Source organism: Mchenga conophoros, linkage group LG4 (assembly GCF_057382185.1).
Source record: "Mchenga conophoros isolate Kocher_MC1m ecotype Shallow Benthic linkage group LG4, M_conophoros_male_GT1.1, whole genome shotgun sequence".
In the NCBI taxonomy this organism is placed as follows: Eukaryota; Metazoa; Chordata; class Actinopteri; order Cichliformes; family Cichlidae; genus Mchenga; species Mchenga conophoros.
The window spans coordinates 19,800,621-19,819,349 of record NC_140529.1 but is presented as its reverse complement, the minus strand read 5'-3'; the positions used below and the strand labels follow the sequence as shown (position 1 = coordinate 19,819,349).

Sequence of the window (18,729 nt, the reverse complement as noted above, 5' to 3'; positions counted from 1 at the left end):
CTTTATGAGCTTTAATTAATGCAGCAATATAAACTCAAAAATTATATATACCAGGAACTCTGTCACCCTGCTGATACAAAAAGAAACGGGGCATTAGGATCTGGAATAAAATGCTTAAATTACAAAGAAATTCAGTTAATGTTTATCTGATGGTACTTTTCTGCATTCAATTCCATCAGTTTTGCCAACAGCACTTGCTGAAATGCCACATGAGAGTTGCAGCAAATACTTAACTTTTCAGTAAGAAAGCATATTTGTCACTTTAGGACGCAAAATCTTACTTTGTGTCCAAAAATAAAACGAACATGGATTTTCACACACCAGCTTACAAATTACATCCATGATGCATAACACAAAGAATCAGCTTTGGTATTTCAAAGTGTCAACTACCATGACTGGAGTTTCACAGGCAGTCACAGGGAAGGAAAGATGGGTGTTGGGTTTTAATGAGGTGCGATGTTCCTTTTTGGAAATGCGACTCCAAAGAACAGGGTACCTTCAAAGTTATGTGCTCTGCAAAAGCACTGAGAGCTGTGACATAGACAGAAATGTGATCTCTGGAGATGTGGGTCAGTGTTTCCCAAAAATAAAGCTTAAAAACATGTTTTAAAAAGCCCTTAGAAATGCTCTGCTGATTACACTAATTAATTAATAAATACATTTTAGCATACATAAATCTTCAGGAGCTATCTGAGCTGTGTTTGAGTAATATGAACCAAGTCTGTTTAGTAAGACAGTTGTTTTAGAAGTAATTAGAAGACTGTTTCTACCTTGGAAGAGACACACAGTTTGATCCTGAGCTGTGCAGCAGCAGGTTTTTGGTGACCAGACACCCTGGCTTCATCCTGTAACCCTAACAGCTCGGCTATATCTACACACGGGATGTCCTGTGAGTAGTTAAATGAACATTTCTGCATAAACATAAAGTCTAGTCAACTTTTTTATGCTTTGGAAAGATTTTTTTTGTTCTGGAGTAATGTATGCTACCGGTATGTTGCCTGATCCAGACTAGCAGGGGCGTCAAATATAAATCCCGGGGGGCAGAGGTAGCCCAGCAAAGGCATAAATTGGAAAATATAAAGGAGGGCATAAATTTTTGGACTTTTAAATTTATTTTTACAAGTTTTACAGCTTTTTCTTCTGATACTTAGCTTCCCCTCAGTCATTCACACTACATCGAAATAGTTAATCAACAGATAAACAATTAAATGACACAAAAGTTCCTTTTTTTCATTGTATACTAAATTTTGTTTAGAAAAAAGAAAAAAAAACATCAATCAACTAAAACTTTATGTTTTATAAACATGGAAGAGTCTGGCCATTGAGCGACCAGAATGTTTTCTGTGTTTCAAACATTTATCATGCGGAAAAACTGAGACATGCTGTTGAAATTATACTTCTTTATCTTATATTAGGACATCATAATTTATTGAATATGTAGTTAAATGTCTTTTCACCGACAGGAAGTGGAATTTCACTCATCCGGTCCACTTAAGTGTAAAGTGGTCTGTATGTGGACCTCAATGTAAAATGAGTTCAGTTAACTTTATTTTTTTGCGTCATTTGTCCTCAAGGGGCAGTTTCCAGGTAACATTATAAGATCACTAGAGTCACATTTTACATGCTGAGGTCAGATGCCTCTAATGGTTTCTGTTTAGGTTTGGACACTGTGTGTAAGAACGTAAATAAAAACATAATGCAATGAAATCTCATAAAAACATTAGAAGTTTAAATGTTTAAGTGGGTAATTTTTAATTCGATGGTAATAACATGTCTCTAAAATGTTGTGACAGGACTGGGAAAATCGGCTGGAAAATTAAGTGGTGGTAAAAAAAAAAATTCAGCAGTATGAGGAAGTTTGAGGATCATTAGGTTAAATTAGTGATTGGGTATAAAAAAGACCGTCTTAAGAGAGGCAGAGTTTCATTAAACTGCAAAAAAAACCCCTACGTCTACAAATTATGGAACCTTTTCAGAATAATGTGTCTCAATGTAAGATTACAATGACTGTGAATATGTCATCATCAGTACAGAGAATCTCTGCATTCTGTTTTTAATCACATTTTACACGATTTTCTTGCTTTTTAAAAAAAAAATTGGGCTGTACTTTACATCAGTTAAATATAAGTAAATCTTTATTGCTCTCCACTTGTTTTAATTTGTCTGTTTAAGGCCATCATTTTCTTTTTTCTGATTGATCAAACAATTTAATAAATCACTGATAAAATCAACAAATTCACTGATTATAAGTGACTAATAGTTTTAGTTCAGCTGTCATAACACAGCGAGACACAAAAATAGATGATGTGTCGCTGTCACAAAAGGTAAGTCAGATAGACAAGGAGACACATAAGATCTAAGCAATATATAAGCAACAAATTATAGTAAGGTGTAAACACTGTGCTTTGGTGTACTGTTTAACAGATCATACAAGGAAACCATGTTTCCCTTTCCTCCTTTCATTACCAGAGTTTATGTTAAATGATATTACCTCATTCTAAACTGTTTTTCTTCCTTTTGCAGGGTAATTATGATTTTAAAGTCCCTTTTTCTTCCTGAAAGCGTAAGATTGTGTACATTGTGTGAAATCCAGTCAGTGTTATTTTGTTTGTAGGAAAAATCAAAACAAGCACAGAAACACTGACTTTAGTTAATGGTTGTTTAAAAAATAAGAAAACAGAGATCCACATTATTTTTGACCAACCTTGTTTTACTTGAAAGCTCATTTATTTGAAGTCATAAAGCAGCTGTTTCGAATAAATATGAAGGTAATAAAAGTACAGTAGCATCTCTTCTCTTTCAGGAATGTATTTCCTCTGCTGGAAGGGTAAATGTTGCGTTATGTGGCCTATAATGTCAAATACAAGTGATCCAATACGCTTATGTGAGCTGTGTTTCAATAAAAATACAGTTTGTCTTTAAGTTACAAAACCTCTGTGTAATGCACTGAATGCATGTGTAAAATGACCTGTGTTTGTTGCGCCCTCTAGTGTCCTGTTCTGATCATTCAACACACAAAAAGGTTATAATAAAACAGATTTCTGAAAAGCTCTGATGTCAGCTGGTCATCTTCTCTGGATCAGAATGACTCGAACAGCTTCATCCTTTCTTGGACAGAAAGGCCCTCTTTTAAACTCTGAGGAATGAAGAGATGCACAAAAATGATTTAAATAATAAATCTTATCTGTTAAATGTCTTTTGTCATGATAGAGGGCAAAAGTTGTAGTCATGTGATAGAGAAAGTGAACCCCTATAAAAAAAACCCTGACTACACCTCTTCATTTAACTACTTGAACCATCTTTAGCGGCAATAACTTGAAGTAATCAGTCTCTGCATGACTTTATCAGTCTCTCACGTTGTTGTGGAGCAATTTTAGCCCACTCTTCTCTACAACATTGCCTCAGTTCATTGAGGTTTTTTTCACCTTAGAATAGTTCATGGTAGAATCAATGAGTGCAAGATGCCAAACTCCTCATCCCTCCTTCACCGTGCTGGCAGTTGGTATGAGGTGTTTACGATTATATGCTCTGTTTGGTTTTCTGGTGCTCTGCATTACGGCCAAACATCTCAATTTTGGTGTCCCAGAAGTCTTGTGGTTTGTTTAGATACATCTTTGCAAACCTAAACTGAGCTGCCAGGAGTCCACGCTGGACGCCCACTCCTGGGAAGATTGTGGCATTGTGCTATAACACACCTGAATCCTGCAGACCAGCAAACTGAGACAAATTCTGATTACATGGAGTTGCTCACTCTTGCTGATGATCAGGTAAGTAGCAGCCAGAAGCTTTGATTAGCAGCTTCTGACTGCTACTTACCTTCTTCATTTCTATGGAATTAATAAGAGGAATCTGTAAGTGCGCTTTTTTAAAGTGTTTGCAGACAAGATTGCAACAGTAGAATCTACTTTTTAAAGATTTTAAAACTGATACTTTTGCTTTCTGGTCAAACTGAAGACACATCAGCTCTTACCTTCGATCTGACATCTCTTATTTGTCGCACGAGGGATGATTTCTTTGGAAAAGTAGCAGTGTTTGCCTTTCCCTCAGAGTCATCTGAGGGGGGGAAAGAGGAAAGACAAAACAGTATATACTTGAGTTTAACTTTATTACCTATGTGCTGATAAATGATATCAGGCTTCACACTGAGGCAGCACACTTTGTATGAATGTCACACACTTCACACTTTCACATTGTGAAACGTGTCTCACCGTGGCTCGGCCCTGCAGGGACTCTTCTTGGAGACCAGGTGGAGAACTTAAAATCTTCACCAAGCCTATTGACATGTTGGTGGGGTTCACCTTGGCTGTTTGTATAGGGGGTCTTGAGCCTATTCTCAGCATATATTTTGTCCTGTGTGACACACACACACACACACACACACACACACACACACACACACACACACACACACACACACACACACACACACACACACACTTTGGATTAGGTTATATATATTACTACATACAGGATATTAGGTTAAATTGTAAATTAAACATGGTTGATGTGGATCACTTGTTTTTTGGGGGGGGTTTGTTTTTGTTTTTTTGCTGTTATATTTATCCACTAATTCCAGTAAATAAGTAAATATAAAGCACGACATAAAAGTTGACATATAACAAAAGTCTAGGCTAACAAAGTTAAAAAAGATAATAATAAATTAAAATTACTACCATCTGAGCAATCTTCAACTCTTCTCTGAGAGAATGAGATTCCTGTCTGAGAAACTGAATTTCTGCCTCCCTCGACCTCAGAATCACCTGTAACATAGATTAATTGTATCAACACACACACAAAGCCTATAATTTCCGTCTAACTATATTAAATATAAATGAGATGAGCAGATAAGGAACTGGACTATTGCTGTTGCTGATGCCTGTTTGGAATAATTAAACATACAGGAGCTGTATTTTCTGGACTCTGTTGTATGGACAGCAGGGAGCACTCCCTCTCTGTGCGTCTCTCCTGAGATGCTGATATAAGCTCAGTGAAAAGAAGTCTGTCTACCTGTTTCTTTTTGAGTTCCTGGTTTTCTTTTTGGCACTGCATCATTGATTTTCTCTCATCTTGCAGTTCCTCTCTGAGCTGAGAGTTTTCCAGGCATTTCTCGGTGTGCTGAACCGACAGCATCTCCAGCTCCTTCTGCAATAACTGGATCTCCTTCCTTTGATGACAAAGCAAAGCACAGATGATGACGAACGGGAAAGCAAGCAGTTGTCTCTTCCTCCATGATCTGCGCTGGTTTATTAATTCATGAATCTTATTGCAAGTAAAGATTGTGTTTTAAAACAGCTATTATAAAAGAATGTGTATTTGTCATTTGCCGTCTGTGTTTAACAGATTTCCAATGATGACCACTCTCATTACAGTTTTTTACAGACGCTAGGACACATTTCTCAATACTTAGGTCACTTTTGCAAAACTCCTCACACGGTGAGCACAACAGAAGTCTATGTGGGCTAAACTGAGGATCAGTTATCATTGTTTTGGCACAAAATGCATTCAATGACTACATCTCTCAAATTTCATGAATTATTTTCTCACTCAGACACAACAACTGCCAAAAATCTTTGTACGTACAGGACATTTTGCATGTACTTACATACTGTTTTCAAAACTGTTAAACTTATGGCCAAAACAATAACACAATGCAAAACTTAAAAAGACAGCAAAATTCAACAGCAATATTTTATTGAAACATATTTTAAATCTAAAAATGCAGTTTACATCCCACAGATTTACAATCTTGTTACAGTTTTTTCTGATTGCTTAAGCACATTTTTTGTAACTATTGGCTAATTTTGCAAAACTCTTCACACAAATAAGAAAACCTGTCACCCAATAATCAAAACATTGTAGTTCTCTTGCAAAAGCAAACACAGCTAGATTAACTCTTCACACCTTCGTAAAAATGGTGTTTCCGTATCAAACAGTACACACAAGCCATCATCTACTAAGCACACAATGCGCCAACTGCACACTGATGGTATGAATACAAAACACATCTGGCTTTTGCTTTCTCTGTGCACAAGGTAGGCTATGTCAGTTTGAGCTCATACTTCTGTCATAGATCCATAAGCATAGAGGGATCCAAACTTCAAGTACTGGTGTTTATTCAAACACATCAAAACAAACACAAGTGTTTATTTCCAAGTATAGGATTATTTGCAATTGCCATAATGACTATATGGGTTACTTGGTCTGCAGTGAACATGCTTCCTCTGCCCCCAGCATCTGGTCATCTAGCAATTCTGTAAAGTAACAATTTCAGTATTTTTACATCAATGGTATTGGTGTGTTTCTCATTGGCATATGGCAGTGCTACAAATCTTTGTGCGAAGTGACTGTACTAACCGATTCTCATTTCAAGATGTCCTTATGGTACTTGCTACAGTGTAGCGGCTCGAGTTAGGCTGGACCCGTTGGCCAGCTACCCTCAGGGTCATTCCACGGTTGATTACATGGTCCACTATTGTAGCTCTGATGTCATCAGCAATTCTATTTCTTACTCTTCCTACCCTTCCTCTCCCCCCTCCTCATCTTCCTCTCCCCCCTCCTCGTCTTCCTCTTGCTCCTCCTTGTCCTTGTCGTCCTCTTCATCCTACTTCTTCACCTCCACGTCCTCTTCCTCGGCCTCCTCTACTTCTCACTCTTTCTGCTCCCTCCATTGTACTCCGCACACACAGCTTACCTGTATTATAGTGCTTAGGCTGATTGCAAAGTGAACTAATTATCTAAGAAAGTGTGCCAGACAGTTGGCAAATTAGTGTTAATGATAGCCATACATGTGTATACTTTTGCTAGGAGTGTGTTGGAAATTTGGTAATTGAGTGTTGTGCAGTGAATTGTGCCTACCGTTTTGCAAAGTGTGTGTTACAAAATTGCAAACTGAGTGCAAAGCAGTTTTTGTGCTTTTAGTTTTGCAAACTCAGTGAGTGGTTTTGCTATAAGTCTGAATAGTTTTAGAGATTGTGCTACAGGAATCACAGTTAGGGTTTAAGCATTCAGAAAAAACTGTAAATGAAAATGATGTTGCACACAGAGGGAAAAAATAGCACGAATTAACCTGCAGTTCTAGAAACATTTCATACCATTAACACTGTTACCTGCTCACGATATGAAGTACAGGTAACAAGTACAAATGCAGTACAACACCTCTACAGTAAATGCTGCAATAAAATACAAGCTGGTTTTTTTTGGGGGGGGGTTGGCAAACATTTTGAAACCACACGTCACTCACTCGTATTCGCCGTGGAGCAGCGTGACATCATCGCTTTCCATGATGCGCTGGGACTGTCTGCTTTTCTCTAGCTCCAGTTTGTGAGCCCTCCTCATTGCCACAATAGCTGTCGAGAAGCAGAACTTACTTTCAGTACTGCCTTGGTGGAATTATTCCTATCAGGCATAACTCTAATATAGCATTCTTACAACTAATTAATCAAATGTATTATTAATTAGTATTAAACACAACTTAGCAATAAAAATGTTTTGACAACAGTGCATTTATGTTCCATGTTTTCTTGCTTGCCTGCCATTGTCGCGGCTGTCTCCTCCTGCAGGAGCTGCTCTTTCTCCTTCAGAAGTTCAGCCACCTCCTTCTGATGCTGCTGCTGCAAGTCTTCTATCAGATCCCTGTGCATTTCCTCCACAGCAGTCAACTCCTGTTCACAGGAAGCCTATAATGATATTTAAAGGTGGTTGTTGTGCGATATGAGTGGCTCTGTGGTGTGACGGTTTTCACATTTGCCTAATAGGTTTAATTTTAGGAGGATACCCAAATCCATCGGGTGGTGTGTCAGGAGGGGGAGGTAGCTGCTGCGACGACCTTTGTGAATAAGAGAGCAGCCAAAAATAACTTTTGTGCTTGATATAGTCTATATACACTCAAAACGGCTTTCTTAAACATAACAAAGAGTTAACTGTACTCAAATGGCCTCCACAATCGCCACATCTCAATCCAGCAGAGCACCTTTGTATCAAGTATTTATTTATTGTCATTGTCAAAGAACAATGAAATTGCGTTTGGAGCTTCTGTACAACCCGTTAAAATAAATAAATAAATAAAATTATAGTGTACTATAAATTATAGTAAAAAACAATTTTCCACAAACTGCAGACAATTTTTTTGTTTCCTTGCCAGCTTTAGTCAGGCATTGGAAAAATCTCATTAAATACATTTTTTTAAATCTACCAAGATACAAATTTTTATACCCTATAATTAGTTTGGGATTTGGTGAAGCAGGAGATTCGTGTCATGGATGTAAAGCCGACAAATCTGCAGGAAATGTGTGATGCTGTCACATCAATAGGGACTAAATTTACATCACTGTGAATCTGTGCCATGATATAAGGCAGGTCTGAAGGCAAAAGCATGCCCAACTCTGTACCAGCCTGGGGTACTAACAAAGTGGCTGATTATTATATATGTAAAGTGTAGAGAAATCTACACCAGCAGCCATAACACTGAAACCAGCAACAGGTAAAATCAGTATCATTTATTTATTTAGAATTCAATGTTCTGCTGAGAAATCATGGATGCTGCGGTATATTCATTGACTAGCTGGGACCACATCCTCATTTAGATTTAACAGCATTTCTAATAGGTAATGGCAGATGGAGTAAGCATGAATTGAGGGGAAGGCAGAAGTCAGTGCTGATTTCCCAGGAGGAGGGAAACCAAAATCAAGCAGGTGGTTTTACAGTTGTGGCTGATTGAGTGATTGTATTTTTACTTTTAGGAATAGTGTTTGTTCCATAGTTACATTGTAGCCTTGCTAATTCTGATGTAACCCTAATTGATTTAAGGCTTCAACTAAGTAAAGTAATGAATAAAGTGATGAAAGTAGAATTTGAACTTGATAGAGAAAAATAAATCTGTAAAATGAATTTTAAAAATACATACTTTAAGACTAATTATCTCACGTGATGCAAAGTCTTGGTTACCTGAACGTTTTCCAAATCTTTCTTGTAATTCATTTGGATCCCAAAGTCCTCCTCTGTTTCCCGCTCCATCACACTCTGCTCTGGTAGACAAGATGTATTTGGGATGTAAAGAGGTGCCTCTGTGCGGGATTTGCTCTGTTTCTCTCTGGAAACACAGGACTTGGTGTAGTAGCCATGTAAGTGCTTCATCTCCTCTTCGTGGATCTGCTGCAGTTCCTTTATCTTCTCCTGAAACTCGCCTTCCAGTTTTTCCACTCGTTCTGCATGATAATCCTCAATCTTCTGTATGTCTTCTAGGAGTTTCTGGTTCCCGGTCTCTACTGATATTATCTTCTTTTCAGCCAGCTCCAGTTCTTTTCTCAGCGCGCCGTTGTCTTCTTGAAGCTGGCATATTGTGTCATTTAAGGCCTCCTGCTCCTCTATTCCATCGTTGCGCTGCTCTTCCAGTTTGTTCACGTCAATTTGAAACTCCTGCTTTAAATCCATGTACATCCGCTCTGACAAATAAATTAACTTTGCGTGGTCCAGCATACATTTTAAGTCAAAGGCAGCAGCTTCCTTCCCTCTATGCTCCATGTCATCACCACCGACAGGTCTGCTGTCACCAGAGTTTACCAGGCAGAGCTGGTGTAAAAATGTAGCCCTTCTCTGCAGCCGGGATATTAGCCTCTCTAACCAGTCTGGTTTTTTCTTTTCCTCCATTTTTTTGTTATCTGATTGGTCCTCTTCTTCTGGTTCTTCCAAGCCCCTGGCATCTTCCTGCAGTCTCTCCTCATAAGAAGCCAACTCCGAGGGACTGATATCTGCCAGACCTGTCATTCGGTCCTCAGCGTCTTTGCTGTTTACTGGAGTCACACCCTCGTACTGTTGATGAATTTTTAAGGCAGCATAAATTAGCTCCTCTTCAGCACAAACTGTACAGATTAAACTTTCTAAAAGTTCATCGCTGTCACACCCTGTTCTCTCAGATCGCATCCTTTCTTGTGCTTTTAACGCTATTCTTCGAGCGATTATGTTTTTGTACCTTTGTGCCACATCCCCCTCATCGTTTCTTGATATTGAGGTTATCTGACCATGTTGGCTCTGAAGGACAGACACGATTTTTTCTACTACGAATATTTCCCTCATTAAGCACCTCTCAACACTTCCACCCTCATCCAAAGAGGACCAAGTATTAGTCGGTTTACTCATGTTACTCTTAGCCCCGGCTGATTTCTCTTCATTGAGGATCTTGCCCTCTCCTTTGCTGACATTATATGATTCATGCTGGTGTTTCACTGCATCTTTCTCTCCTTGCTGAAGACAGGCAGCGACCGTAGCCAGCTGTTTCTCCAAGTCTGGAATATCGAGGGGACTAGCATGAAGTCTCTCTCTGCAGGCCTGTATGATGTTCTGAGCCACCTGAAACCTGCCGACTAGCATCCTGCAGCGATTCTCTGTCTCTTGGGCAAAGCGCTGGCTCTTCTTGGCCTGATTGTGAAGAAGTAGACTGAGGTGCTGGGTAGTCGCTCGACTCTGGGTCAGCTGGGAGCAAAGCTGGGGGTCCCGGCAGCTGATGTGACTCTGGTGTTCCTCCAGCCTTTGTGTGATGTCTCTTAGCTTCTCCTCCGTTACATAAAGCTTGGTTTCAAGCAGCTGGATTACAGACATAAAGCGCTCTGGGTCATCTCCTGCAGTGATGAGGTATTGATATGATTCATCCAGTGATTTTGGGCCATTTTCTGCAGGTTCTTTAGAATTCATCATCTCCGCTGAGTTATCCTGCAGCTGAGAAGAGGCACAGGTGCATGCTTTCAGCACCTCATTCAGTTTCACTTCCGTCTCCTCCAAGCTGTTACCCAAGACTTCCATCTTTAGCAAAACTTCACTCAGCTCTTGCTCCTTCCTATCAAGTTGTCTCTCATATCCTTCTCTTATGTCCTGCGTATCAGACTCCCTTTGCTGCAGTTTTCCCAGTGCCACCTGCAGTTCCTCACAGACTCTCTCATACGTGTGCTCCAGGTTGTAGTAGTGCGTTTCTTCTGTTTTCAAGCGCTCCTGCAGCTTGCCCACCTCCCTGTCTGCCTCTGCTAACTGATCCTGCAGCTCAAGGCAGCGACGATCGAGTTGCTCCCTTTCCTCCTGGAGTCGCTGTATGGCAGATATTGTACGTGCCAGCTCTTCCTGAAGCTGCCGTTGTGCCACCTCGATTTCTCTCGTCCACGTCTGGGTCTTAGTGAGACTCTCCACCTGCTGCTCAGACCTGTCCAGTTTCTCCTGGAGATCTTGTGAATGCTGCTCAGCCTGCGCCAGGCTTGCCATCAAGCTCCGTCGCTCCCTCTCCTGACTTGCTTGAAGAAGCATGAGGTGCTTCTGTAGCCGAGCATCTTTTTGAGCCTGAGTCTCTTCATAGTTATGAAGCTTTGCTGACACCTCATCAAGATTTTTCCGCAGCTTCTCAGCCTCCAGCTGAAGGTTTTGGTAGCTATCTAATTCCTGCTGAAGCTGTGTCAAGCGAGACTCGGACTCCCTCCTCTGCTCCTCGCTGATGTTCAGCTGGGACTTCAGTGAGGCCACACAGCGCTCCCACTCCACCTGCCGCTCCTCAAACCTCTGGCGATCTTGCTCGATATGGGCTTGTGCGAGTGCAGTGGCGTCACCCGTAACCAGCAGCTGAGCTTGCTGGGCTAAGAGATCTACTCTTCGCCGTAGTTCTGCCTCTCTGGCTTCCTCCTGACTTCTCTTTTGTGCTTCCAGCTCAAAGCGAAGGTCCTGATTTATCTTCTGCAGTCGCTGTAGAGCCAAAGATTGCTGTGAAGATGAGTTGGTGTTATTCTACAAGACAAAAGGTTTTGATTAAGAGAAAACTTTATATTGTATTGTATTGTATTGTATTGTATTAGGGCTAGAAACTCTGACAGAAAAGAAAAGTTAACGTTTCATGGATGGAATCTGCTGCTTTAAAGCATTTTAACTTGGAAATTTGCTCAACATTTAAGGATGCACCGGAATATAAACTGAATATCACTACTAGCCAACAATGCCCTTGCTAATTGATACTATCATGGCATTTATCAGTGTCCATGGCTGATGGTTAACTGCTAAACTTCCCTGGTTTTGTTCCAACAAAGAGGGAAATCACTATTTATTTAGTTATTTATTATTTGTTTATTTATTTTAATTTAATCTTTACCTTTTATTTTTCAAAGGAGACCTGCCAAAGAATCCACACCAGTATGAAAGGAAGTCAACAAGTAAAAAGCTACTTTCGACTGTTGCATTATTCATGAACAGTCAGCACAGCACACAGCTCAGCACGTTTGGATTGACATATTTTACAGAACAAGCTGCCTGCATGTAAATTATTTAACTGTAATCAAGCGCATTTAAAAAAGCAGCTTGTACATGTGTTTTCTTAACAGATACATTAAGACAGGCCCTATTTCAAACTCAGCCTAACCTTCCCTTTTTTCAAGTGCTCAATATGCTCTCTGAAGGAAAGTCTGCCATCGGACAAGATATATGTCACGGTCCCGGAGTCAGATTTTGACTTCTGGACTTGCGTTTTTGAAAGTGTAATATAACGATGTCTGTCTGAATATGTTGTTTTCTAAGTTATGATAAGTTTTGTGTTTGAGCTTCAGTCTGCTGTTTATGTTCTTTGTTCTAGTTTCTGTGAGTTTAGTTTCATCTTTTGTGCCTCCTTTCAATATCCTGTAACCCAGTTGTGTCCCAGGTCATGTACCCATGTCTGTCTCCATTCTCCCTCTTTCTTTGTGTGTGTGTGTGTGTGTGTGTGTGTGTGTGTGTGTGTGTGTGTGTGTGTGTGTGTGTGTGTGTGTGTGTGTGTGCTGGCCTTTCCACATTGCTCTGATGAGCTTCTTTGGGCAGCTTCATAAGGAAGCAACAGTGGGTTAGTCTTGCTGGGTTGTTGCCTTGAAAGCAGACAGTGAAGCTCTACTCTTGCTCTTGTTACAGTTTGGAATTATTGTTATATTCAACAGTCTGTCCCTGTGCACGGAGTCAGGTGTGGTGAGCTGACTCGTGTGGATTCTGGGAGAAAATTGATATAATCTAGATTTAAATAGAAGACTTAAGGAGTCTCATGCATTATACCTGTGCGCCAAAGCAATCCCTTGAATGGATCTCTTTCTCTCTTTGCAGCTCGTCCTGCAGATTCCTGTTTAACTGCTGGAGTCGAGACAGTTCCCTCTGAGTTTGTTCCAGCTGATAAAAAAGAGTAATAAACTGGATGTGTTCATTTATTCGACTGATTCATTCATTCATTTTTCTTTAGTAGATTAAAGATATCTGTATTGATGTTTCCTAAAAATGCAGACCAAAGATCAGACTTTTGTACCTATATAAGTTGGACTCTGCTTTTTGGTTTGATGCATAAGAAAATATATCACGTGTGTTCTTGTTATTGTGGTGGAAATGCAAATACAATCTCACCTCTTTGACAAGTTGCCCAGTTTGCTGCTCACATGCCAGAGTTTCCTCAACTTTTGTGCAATCACAGGTGCTGTTTACCTGCTGGTCTTCCCTCTGGAGACTCTGTTTAGTCTGATATTCACTTGCAGTCTGCATGTTCAAACTGTCATTCACCACGTCCTTTGGCAGCACCACTGAGCTGAGACTTTGGCATTCTTCCCACCCTTTGCACAGAAGACCACATGCTTGTTTGTTTTTTTAAAAAAAGAAAAGTATATATATATAATATGTTAACATACATTCTGTTAGATTCATATTTATGGCATGTGTCAGTATAACTAGATATGATTTTAGATTTCACAGCAGATCATTGAATAAGTTACCTAAGTCTGAGTTCGTTTAATGGCTCACCAGTTTGTGTGGTTCCACTAAGAAATGAGCATTGGTGAGCAGCTGTGCCCTCCTCCTCCACCTGGGATGGAGAATCGGTAGGAGCTGGAGCACCAGGTGAGCCAGGGAGAAGAGACAATGAAGCGTTTCCATTGACTGAGCTCTGCACTCTTTCTACCTGCACTTTGGAGTCCTCTTTTTCCTGCTGCTGATGTGAAACTTCTCTCTGGTTGCTCATTCCATGTTCTTGCAGCTGCTGAGTCTCCGGCTCTGAAAGAGAGCTGTGAGTACAATTTAAGTAAATTCATCTACTAAGCTTGATTATAAGTATTTAGACTATCATAAACCTTCCAAAAATCATCCCATACCCACTAGAATATATATTAATATAATGCAGCACTCCAATGATGCAGCACTTATCTTTTAAAAAAGTCTACCTTGTGTTGTCATGTGTAAAACTGGGCCGCACGTTCTTGAACACTGCGTGGACCCAGTTCCGTTTCATCCCAGCAGTCATTGCACACAGCGTGTACACCCCGTCTGTGGTCTGTGAAAGTGGACACAGTTTTTATCACCGAACCTTTAAGGATTTTTTTGGCTTAAAACGGTTTCCCACTGCAGTGACACCAGTATCTTTACTTAAAATGTTGGATGACTTTGTTATTTTTCTAGAAAACTTACAGGGCTGTGATAAATTTGGGTTTTTGCATATTTGTCACACTTTAATGTTTAATATCAAACAAGTTTTCCTCGAAATAAACGATCATCACTTAAAAACTGCATTTAATATTTCCTCAACTTATCTTGGACTAATATTAAAATTTGTTTAATGATCTGAAACATTAAAGTATTACAAATGTATTAAAAAAATCAAGAAGGAAGCAAATAACAAGCTGGATTCTTGCTACCCAGCCCATGCACTAATGCACAGATGCTTGCCCTTTATTGTCAGTTTTGTTTTATGCAGTAACTGCTCATTTAAATGGTAAATGGCCCAAGGACACAACGACCGAGACTGTCGGAGCCGGGGCTCGAACCAGCAACCTTCCGATTACAAGACGAACTGCAAACTCTTGAGCCACAATCGCCCACATTTAAGGGCAGTAATGGGAGTTGTAGTGTAATAAAGGTGTTGTCCTTTCTCAAAAATAGTGAATGGTGCAAAGCCAATGACAGATGCCTGTGGCACAGATTTAATAACCTGAATAACTCCAGCCAGGACCATTCCTACTGTCTAAATATATAAATATGGATATTTAAATTCTTGGGTTTGCCTTTATGTGGAGTGATTTTCAACCCACTATCATAAGATATTTACAGAATGGTCTGTAGCTCATCAGCATGAGCGTGTTAAGATTTAAACAGAAAACTGTCATATATACATAAATAAGATCTCAAAATTAACAGTACCAGTTTCTTTGCTTTGATGCAGTGATGGTGTTGTGCACTGGTGGAAACCAAAGAGGAGGAAGGCTCTGCTAGCTGAGGGGAGCTGCTTGTTTTCATTCTGTCAGCATTATTTCCATGGCATGGCTCTTTGCTACCTCTGATTAAAAACATAAAAGCAGATGGACAAAACAGGAAATACTGACTGCAGACCATATGTAACATTTATTTTTCATTAGAAAAACAGCAGCATTTCAGCGTTTTAAACGAATTTAACCAAACCTGATTTTCTCCAAAGAGGAAGACAACCGACTAGAGTTCAGGGTCTTCTTCCCAGAGGCTTGTCCTTTCTTAGCTTGTGACTTCCCTAATGCACCGTCTGACTCTGACATAAAGGCAGCAGTGAAGATAAAAAACAATCTGTGAGTCCTTTTCAGTGTATTTATCATTATTTTCTTTCTAAATCAGCAACTTCTTCATCTTTAGATTAAGAAAACTATTTAGGAAGTTAGCCTTAATGGATAGTCTGAATATTTATTTTAAAACTAGAAAACTAGACACAAAGATGAAACATGCGTGGAGTTACCTTCTCCGGCAGATTTCTGGTCGAGCCTGTTGAGAGAGCGGCTGCTTCTCATGAAGGGAACAGCAGAGAGGGAGGTGGTGTGGAGGGATGAAAAGCTTCGGCTGCTGCAGAGGCGGGGACCTGCTCTGGCTGTGTGGGATGCTTGTCTGGCAACCGGGTGACCAGCAGAGCCCGGGTGGCTGAGGCTGCCTCTTTTCAAACTCCCGCCAACTTTACTAACAGCTGCAGTTAAGTTGCTGCCTCTGCCCAGGCTGCTGCTCCGTCCGCTGCTGACACCGGCTTTAGACACACTGCTGCCGGCCTGCTTCCCTCCAGGTGCTGGTAGTGATGTGAGGTCCTACGTAAGTGATAGAGAGAGAAAACGGAGCCTCAGTGGTTGTGTGAGGAGAAATCAATCACAAAATGATGAAGTTCTGCATGTTTTTCACTTATATCTCATGTTCACCCTCCCATCCTAACTTCCCGTCTTTGACACACACAATGAAGAGCACAATTTAATCCTGATTGGAGCTCTTAATTTGCTTAAGAACCATCTGACGACACTGCAACCATGAACACGCACACACACACACACAAGCTGTAAACTTAATCACACTTGAGCGCTTGAGCGCACTCAGAGAGCCAGCAAATCTATTCCAGTCTCAGTAGATGCACCCTCACTAACTGCAGAGGTAATGAATCTGCGGCTGGATCTCACGACAGAGAAATCAATTAGAGGATGCTCGACTAAGTCCTGACTTGGCGATATGTGCAGGTTTTAACTGCACCATGTTGATCTTTAGCCATTAATGGCTATGTAAATCAAAATCAAATGCGTGAAAATCTCACAAAAAACAAAAAACATGCACTCAGTCTGAGGGAACTGTGCGTGGTTACACAGTCTGAGACTAAAGAAAGGGGTGCTGTTTCAACTGTAATGTGTATCTGCTGCAGATGATCAATACAAATCATAAAAGGAAATACTTGTTTTGTTTTGTTTGTGAGCATAACACAGCACATTCTTTCACTAAAAGCTTGGCAGTGCGGTTTAATGTCAAACTCATTTACATTGTGGCCCACATACAGCCCACACCTCCCAGTGAAACACCCCTTTCCATCAGTGTAAAGTAGTTAAACTGCACATTTAATCCCCGAGTTATCTAAATAGAACAAAAAAGAGGTGCACTTGCAACAGAACGGCTCGTTTTTTTTACATGATAAAGAAATGTTGCTGTAGTTAATGAAATACATCTGTTAGCACGACTCTTTAGGCTTAAATTGTAAGAAATAAATGTTAAAGCTAGCTTGTTGTCAAGACAACCCTGTAATTTTAAAACAAAACATTTTGGTAATTCACAGAAAATTTCTTATTAGATTTATTTATTTTACTGTGAACACATTTAAAAAAAAATTCTATTGTAGATAGTGAAAAACAGGAACTTTTCTGCAATTTCATTCATTTATGTGCTCCTTTTCCAAAAACATCCAGTGGACTGGATTCGAGTATTTTCCGGGATACTTCTAGCCTCCAGGCCTAAGGCTTGCTACCCCTGATCTAAGGTATGTTAGGAAGAGTTTAAAAAGGATGAGACCAGTGTCCTGTCAAACCTAAATTACAATATTTAGATGTTTGAAAATAACTTGTTGGATTATAATCTGTAAACATATTTTAACATATAATAATCCCCGTAATTACATCTATAAAAGCAACACTAAATGATTTTACTGAGAGTTTTAAACCTGCACTTACCTTTCCCCCTTTCTTCTGTGTGGGATTGTTGGTCTTAGTGTTCATTGGGGTCTCCTGCCACCTGCGATAGATAAGATTAAGGCAGCTTCACATAAATCCTGGCAACAGACAACCTGAACTTTCCCAAAACACTTATTTAATGTTATTGTTTTATTTGGTTACAAAGATAAAGATACTACCTTTCTTTTTCATATTACTAGTTTCACAACAGCTGCATTGATATTATATTTTACTTGTAAGAGAGCTTGTGAAATAAACCCAACAGCACACAGCCAGTGATGACTGCTGCTGGTCAAAATGATAACCTGCGCAGATACTTTTATTCATGAAAACATAACGATGAGGCTCACATGCCAAGTAAACAGCAAACATCAAACTAGGTTTGATTCATGAAAGACTATGAGGTTAACAAGCATAATGATGTAACAATCTGCTAAAGTTTTTACTTTAACTGAGAAAAAAAGCCAAAAATTAGAAGAACTGTTGTATAAGGTACATTTAGTTTATACCTGTCTTCATATCGACTTGTTTTAATGTAATAAATAAGTAAATAGGTACCTACCTTGGCTTCTTGGACATCATTTTCAGTCATACAAGGTTAACACCCTGACAGAGACTAACTAAACGCAAGAACTTTTGGCTCACATTGTGATCTGTCTGGTAGATGTGAGCTCTGTTTTACTCTGGCAAGATCGAGAGAGAGAGAGAGAGAGAGAGAGAGAGAGAGAGAGAGAGAGAGCAAATCACATACAGGTCTGTACCACAGAGTCCCAGAGAGACACATCACATGCACACGCACACGTAATCCCACAGCGAGTTGGCAAACTCCATTAGAGTTTTGCAGGATTAGGTCAACATCTTAACTGGATTACTACACAGTAATTTTAGTGAAGTTAATGTAGACTTACATTGTCCTTATAGCCTACTCCTGATGTCTGTCAAGTATTCCTCTCACATAGGCACAAGTGTATAGTGGAGAAAAACACACAAGCTCAGTTTGTGTCCTGGGTTATCGTCCGCTGACTGTACGCTTGATGTGCTGAAGACGCGCCTGCCACTGCGAATCCCTGAGCTGTGACCTGACCTGAGCTATCAAGAGCAATTTCTCAGACACAAACACCTGTCTGGATAAAATCCCTTCTTGTGTGCAAATGTGCCATTTCCCTCTTTAAGACAAATTCTATATCTGTTAAACATATTTTAAAATATCACACCATGAAATGAAAGCTAAAGTGCCATAAATTAGTCGTACGGGGGGAAAGGTGTAACTGTGATACAGTTA

The 18,729-nt window shown here is 39.9% G+C and overlaps 1 protein-coding gene across 3 annotated transcripts; it reads right to left on the bottom strand.

Annotated features, from left to right (window-relative positions):
- Positions 1-1,750: 1,750 nt before the first annotated feature.
- On the bottom strand, positions 1,751-18,130 carry LOC146575928 (uncharacterized). Of its 3 annotated transcripts, none has more exons than XM_085270860.1 (17): positions 18,010-18,130; positions 17,448-17,508; positions 15,719-16,055; positions 15,415-15,517; positions 15,157-15,292; positions 14,184-14,293; positions 13,768-14,027; positions 13,378-13,601; positions 13,039-13,149; positions 8,944-11,757; positions 7,529-7,676; positions 7,241-7,346; positions 5,008-5,164; positions 4,674-4,760; positions 4,209-4,350; positions 3,971-4,053; positions 1,751-3,136 (listed from the first exon to the last, which is right to left on the bottom strand). In XM_085270860.1, the coding sequence occupies exons 1-17, from the start codon at positions 18,027-18,029 to the stop codon at positions 3,080-3,082; spliced, it is 4,956 nt and encodes a 1,651-aa protein (XP_085126986.1). In that variant the 5' UTR covers positions 18,030-18,130; the 3' UTR covers positions 1,751-3,079. The 3 variants fall into 3 exon arrangements, with proteins under 3 accessions (XP_085126986.1, XP_085126988.1, XP_085126987.1); XM_085270862.1 differs by having other exon boundaries at positions 8,944-11,733; XM_085270861.1 differs by having other exon boundaries at positions 13,378-13,580.
- Between the last annotated feature and the right edge of the window lie 599 nt (positions 18,131-18,729).

Coding starts and splice junctions, on each gene's coding strand:
- LOC146575928 (XM_085270860.1), bottom strand. CDS start 18,029: ATGATGTCCAAGAAGCCAAG. Junction 15,293..15,414: donor TCCTCTTTGGAGAAAATCAG/GTTTGGTTAAAT, acceptor GTTTTTAATCAG/AGGTAGCAAAGAGCCATGCC. Junction 13,150..13,377: donor CTGGGCAACTTGTCAAAGAG/GTGAGATTGTAT, acceptor CTTTTTTATCAG/CTGGAACAAACTCAGAGGGA.